At 42.5% G+C, this 6,000-nt stretch overlaps 1 protein-coding gene across 2 annotated transcripts in view; it reads left to right on the forward strand.

The window, feature by feature from the left end:
* dync2h1 (dynein cytoplasmic 2 heavy chain 1) overlaps nt 1–5,542 on the forward strand; it is a 524,787-nt gene extending 519,245 nt beyond the window's left edge. For both annotated transcript variants that reach the window (XM_078222026.1, XM_078222027.1), the window contains one exon: nt 4,865–5,542. In XM_078222026.1, coding sequence (XP_078078152.1) covers nt 4,865–5,023 — 159 coding nt within the window. In that variant the 3' untranslated portion in view covers nt 5,024–5,542. The remainder of the gene's footprint in view (nt 1–4,864) is intronic.
* Nucleotides 5,543–6,000: the final 458 nt, after the last annotated feature.

Genomic DNA, 6,000 nt, shown 5'->3' on the forward strand with positions numbered 1-6,000 from the left:
CCTGATCCTGTCTCCACCCCCCTCCCCACTTCACCCCGAACTATATCTAACTGCTTCTTGAAAGCATACAAAGTTTTGGTCGCGACTGCTTTCAGTGGTTGCAAATTCCACAGGCTGACCACTCTCTGGGTGAAGAAATCTCTCCTCATCTCTATCCTAAACGGTCTACTCTGTATCCTCAGACTGTGACTCCTGGTTCTGGACACCCCCACTGTCAGAAACATACTTCTTGCATCTACCCCAAGTAGCCTTGTTTGAATTTTATAGGTTTCTCTGAGATTCCCCTCCTCATTCTTCTGAGCTCCTGCAAATACAAGCCTAACCGGCTCAATCTCTCCTCATATGTCAGTCCTGCCATCCCAGAATCAGCCTGGTAAACCTTCGCTGCATTCCATAGAACCATAGAAAATTACAGCTCAGAAACAAGCCTTTAGGCCCTTCTTGGCTGTGCCGAACCATTTTTTTCCTAGTCCCACTGACCTGCACTTGGACCATATCCCTCCATACCCCTCTCATCCATGAACCCGTCCAAGTTTTTCTTAAATGTTAAAAGTGACCCTGTATTTACCACTTTATCCGGCAGCTCATTCCACACTCCCACCACTCTCTGCGTGAAGAAGCTCCCCCTAATATTCCCTTTAAACTTTTCTCCTTTCACCTTAACACATGCCCTCTAGTGCAAGAATATCGTTCCTCAGAAAAGGAGACCAAAACTGCACACAATATTGCAGGAGTGGCCTCATCAAGGCCCTGTATAATTACAAAAAGACATCCCTGCTTCTGTACTCGAATCCTCTCACTATGAATGCCAACGTATCATCTGCCTTTTTTAGTGCCTGCTGAAAATGCATGCTTACCTTCAGTGACTGGTGTACGAGGACACCCAGGTCTCATTGCACAGAAACTTAAGATCACTGAAAAGTTTAGCAATGACTGTCTGCCTAAAAGCCTTCTGGCTCCTGTTGAAGAAGACCCTTGGGCTTCATACCTTGCAGCCTGGCTTCTTCAGACTCATAAATCTGAGGAGGACCAGCCAGAAGACCTAATGTCAACTTCTTCTAAAGTGCTGCAAAATTGGCAGCCCTCCATAGCTCCAACTGGAAGCCAAGGTTGGGGAACCAGGAAATCCCCTTCCATCTCAATTCCACAATTGTCTTAGTCCACTACCTGCAGTTTGTATAGGCCTGGGACCTCCTCTGTAATCTGATATAAAGGGCATGGAATTTGTATTAATAATTCTCGTCCCTCTTCATAGAGCCTGGGAGCTGGGAGTTTTCCAGATGTTATAAAAAAGGAATTTCTACACTATACTTACAGTACAAAACAGTTTGTCATATAAATTATCTAAAAGAAGTTCAAACAGTATTACCTGACTACTTAAGTTGCATATTCAGAATTTCAGTCCTTGCTAAGAGCTCAAGAACTTAGTGGAGGTGATGGCCTAGTGGTACCAGCGCTAGTCTATTGATCCAGAAACTCAACTAATGTTTGGGGATCCATGTTCGAATCCCACCAAGGCAGTTGGTGGAATTTGAATTCAATAAAAAAGATCTGGAATTAAGAATCTATTGATGACCAAGAAATCATTGCCGATTGTTGGAAAAACCCATCTGGTTCACTAATGTCCTTTAGGAAAGGAAATCTGCTGTCTTTACTCGGTCTGGCCTACATGTGACTCCAGAGCCACAGCAATGTGGTTTATTCTCAACTGCCCTCAGGCAACTAGGGATGGCAATAAATGCTGGCCAGCCAGTGACACCCAAGTCCCATGAATGAATTTTTAAAAATGTGATTGATCTGCATATATCCTGGAGAGTCTGCTTTCATTTGTAATGGGGCTGCTGCATTAGGGTACTAAAAACATGTATTTCATGCAAAATTGCAGACAAATATATCACTGGGATGCCCACACCTATCTGTGTGTTTGTTTAAGCAATTCCTAAGTTTTAACAATCCTAGCTGGCCTCAGACAAGTAATAGAAGCCAAAATATTGCAGATTCTGGAAATATGAAATAAAAACAGAAAGTGCTAGAAAAACTCAGCAGGTCTTGCAGCATCTGTGGAGAGAGAAACCAATTTAACCTTTCGAGTCCAATATGACTCTTCTTCAGAGGTATTTGAAGAATTCCTGAACTATCTGCCAGCAGCATGTCCCATTCCAGCAATTTCTCCTCTCAGCCTTTCTGGGGCAAATCTGGTGTCTTTGGAATTCCACAGGATTCTTCTCTTCGACCTGAGACTGCCCTCCATCCTGCATTCTGTCTAGTAGTTCAGGGAAAAGCAGCACACTCCTCTCTGCTGACCACACACACTACAGCCTTTTGTCTTTTCTGAGCGACTGCTCTCTCTCTCTGAAACCTTAGAGACAGAAAGTCTGTCCACTGTCAGCCCAGTTACTCATGGTTTTGTTTTCAGCTGTGAAATATGGCCTATGCCTTTCTGTAGCCTACTGTCACCATGGTAACCAAGTCACACGGGCTTGTTGTCAGGCAGAAATCAGAGCAGATCATTTGACTCTGTTAATCCCCCATTTCATCTTGAATTAAAGAAACAGTCCAAAACATTAATCATCTCATAAAATGGGCGGCACGGTAGCACAGTGGTTAGCACTGCTGCTTCACAGCTCCAGGGTCCCGGGTTCGATTCCCAGCTCGGGTCACTGTCTGTGTGGAGTTTGCACATTCTCCTCGTGTCTGCGTGGGTTTCCTCCGGGTGCTCCGGTTTCCTCCCACAGTCCAAAGATGTGCGGGTTAGGTTGATTGGCCAGGTTAAAAATTGCCCCTTAGAGTCCTGGGATGTGTAGGTTAGAGAGATTAGCGGGTAAATATGTGGGGGTAGGGCCTGGGTGGGATTGTGGTCAGTGCAGACTCGATGGGCCGAATGGCCTCCTTCTGCACTGTAGGGTTTCTATGATTTCTATGATTTTTATGATTCTATGAAAATCTTGCATTCATTATCATGAAATAAACCAGCTGAATATTCAGTACGGTCCCATCCAGGTCACTGACAGAAAAGTGAGGCTGGAGGGCTGGGAATTACATTTCTTTGACAACAGTGCCCAAACCGTTGACCTCTACTCCTTAGAAGGTCAAGGGCAGCAGATGCATGGACACAATACCAGAGCAAGTTCCCCTTAAAGCCACACACCGACTTGGAACGATATCGCTGTTCTTTCACTGTCGCTGCATCAAAGTTCTGAAACTTCCTCCCCAACAACACTTGGCCATACCTACATGGACGGCAGTGATTCAAGATTGTGGCTCACAAGGACTTGCTCAAGGGAAACTGGAGATGGACAATAAATCCTGGGCAAGCTAACAATGCTCACATCCCAGGAATGAATGTTACATGGTCCAGCCAGATGTGGCAATGAATATCTAACTAGTCATCCATCATATCTATTTAAATCTTAACTTGAAGGAGCAAAGACGAGAGCCTTACCAGGGGCAATGGTCAGGGTGAGAAAAATGGTTTTAATGAGTTCTAGGATAAGATGGAGGTGAGAGTGTGGTTGGGCAAATCAGGAGCTGCAAAGTCTTGGTGAATGGAGGTCCAAAGGCTAGACATTTGGGATTTTGAAATCCCAAAGTGTAAATGATTTGGGAAAGTTTTTTCATGGGCAAACACAGAAGAATGTAAGATCTGGGAGAACAAAGGCGTTTGGATCGAGAGCAATACAACAAGGTGATCAGAGTTGGCCCTGTAGTTGAGACTACGGTCGTTTTTTTTGCTGAAATGGTCTCCTTACTTTAATTTGTGGATGTAGCAAGTTGCAGAATCTTTACCGTAATTCATTGTGCGGCCTATCTTCTGACTTCTCTGCTTCCGGTTGTGAATAATGTAAAAGTTTCCCTCCCACCTCTTCGTAAGCCAGACAAAATATTTTTTAAATGTCCCTGAATCTTCCAAATCGCAATCCAGGCCATTGACTGCATCAACATGTACATCCATGTATACACAGTATATCCATCACAAACAATCCACTCAGCATTTTGTAGTTTTGGTGTAGTGATTGAGTGTCCCCTTTCTCAAACTCACCCTCTCCTTATTTCTGGCTGGTGGAGGTTTTGGACCTTACAAGACCATCAGTAAACCCTATTAATGTTTGGAGAAATTTTGGAAGTGATGCAAGGTCCATCTGTTAAGTCAGTCTTCACAGAAACAATGGAATAGCTATACTCCAAGAAACCAATCCAGGGGGAAACAAACACCGTTTAGCAAATTGCTCTGCTCTATGTGAAATACATGTGATATTTGAGTGACAAAAATTTTAAAATGTCTAATATAGACAGGGACCCACCACGGGGATGGGGGGGTGGGCCAGCCAAGGGCCCATTGACTTTTGGCAGGTCCGGAAGATCCCAGTGGCAGGCGGGGCTAACAACCCCAACCATCATTTGTGCTTCTGCAAAAAAGGGGCTGAGTGAAAATAAGACCCCTTTGATATCTTTTCCAGAACATCAAAGAAGAACATAAGTGAACTCTAAGCACATTTCTTAGGCTTCCCCTCACTCCCCGCTTTACTGAATAACCTGTCATACCTACTTCCCATTAATGTACATTTGCTTACATTTTAGAAATGTTTATCTGTAAAAATGTGGAAGTTACTTTTCAACCAAGGTCTTTTATGCTCTGACAGTTTACCAGAAAGCTGTGACACAAAAGGACATGTTGTCCAGGACTGTTCATTGTTTGCTTGCCTTCGTTTTTCCTGTTTTGATCAAATTGTTAGTTCCTGTTGATTTATCTGGCTCAGACACCCAAAAAGCTGCGTGCTGACGATTTCACAAAACTCTTTTAGTTCTTTTATTCTCTCAGTTGTTTTTGGCTTTAGTAACTTTAAACTTAATTTTTTTTTTGCAGGGTGCTAATGGGCCGTACTCTCCTGAAGAGTGCATTTCATTGCCAGTATATACCAGCGCTGAACGGGATCAGGTAGTAATAAACATTGATGTCCCGTGTGGAGTCAGCCAGGACCAATGGATTCAGTCTGGGGCAGCTTTATTCCTGAAGAATCAGTAATTTATTCTTTGTGTTTTTCTTTGAAACATGAAATATCAAATTTTAAAAATACAAAAGGTTGTTTGCTTATGTATTGAATGTCCTGTTGATGTCTACTTACTGCCTAGCACATTTGGTACATTATAGTACAAATTACACCTGAATAACACTATTTCTGTTCAACGGAATTATTTGTGCTACAGAACTTTAATTAGAAATAATTGGAACAGTTCAGATTTCTGCAATTAATTACTACTTTGTTTCAGTTTGTTCTATACTTTATGACTATTGATTGTTGATATGAAAATGTTGCTGAATGTTTCTCATCTTACATACTCTCAGGAATGCATTTCTCATTCTTTGTGATCGCTCAGATATTGCTTGTTCACACTCTTATCGTTAATTTTAAAGCTTAATGTTGCACAAGTTATTCTAGTCATTTTGTGCTTTTATGAATGGCTACCAAAGATGCACATTCCATTGTGTTTTGTTTTTATCAGTGAAATTTAGATATCAGAATAAATAAATATATAGATGTGCCTTCTTTCATTCATTTATTAATGTCACAGATTATAGGACAAGTCGCCTGCATGCCTGTTCAGGCAATATCACATTCTATAAAGCCCAGTTAATTTATGTTTCATTTATGTCCCAAGACTGATGCCTTGCTTTAGAAATGATTGTATGAAGATAAATGCAAATACCAAGGTCCAGCTCAAGACATGGTTCATCTTAGAAATAGAAATGCTCAATTTATATTATGAGGCACCTGCATATACTGAGCCAGCACCTCGCCTGTGTGTGTCAAGGCAGCACCTTACCTGGCTGTGTCCGGCTGGAACCTCATCCATTCTCGTCAATGCGGCACTTCATCTGTCTGCGTCTGGGCAGCACCTCACCTCTCTGTGTCTGACTGGAACCTCACCTGTCTGTGTCCAGCCAGCACCTCATTAGCTAGAATCTCCCTATGTCCCACTCCTTATCTTGAATTTTTAATT

This window comes from Mustelus asterias, chromosome 10 (assembly GCF_964213995.1).
Source record: "Mustelus asterias chromosome 10, sMusAst1.hap1.1, whole genome shotgun sequence".
NCBI classification, from domain to species: Eukaryota; Metazoa; Chordata; class Chondrichthyes; order Carcharhiniformes; family Triakidae; genus Mustelus; species Mustelus asterias.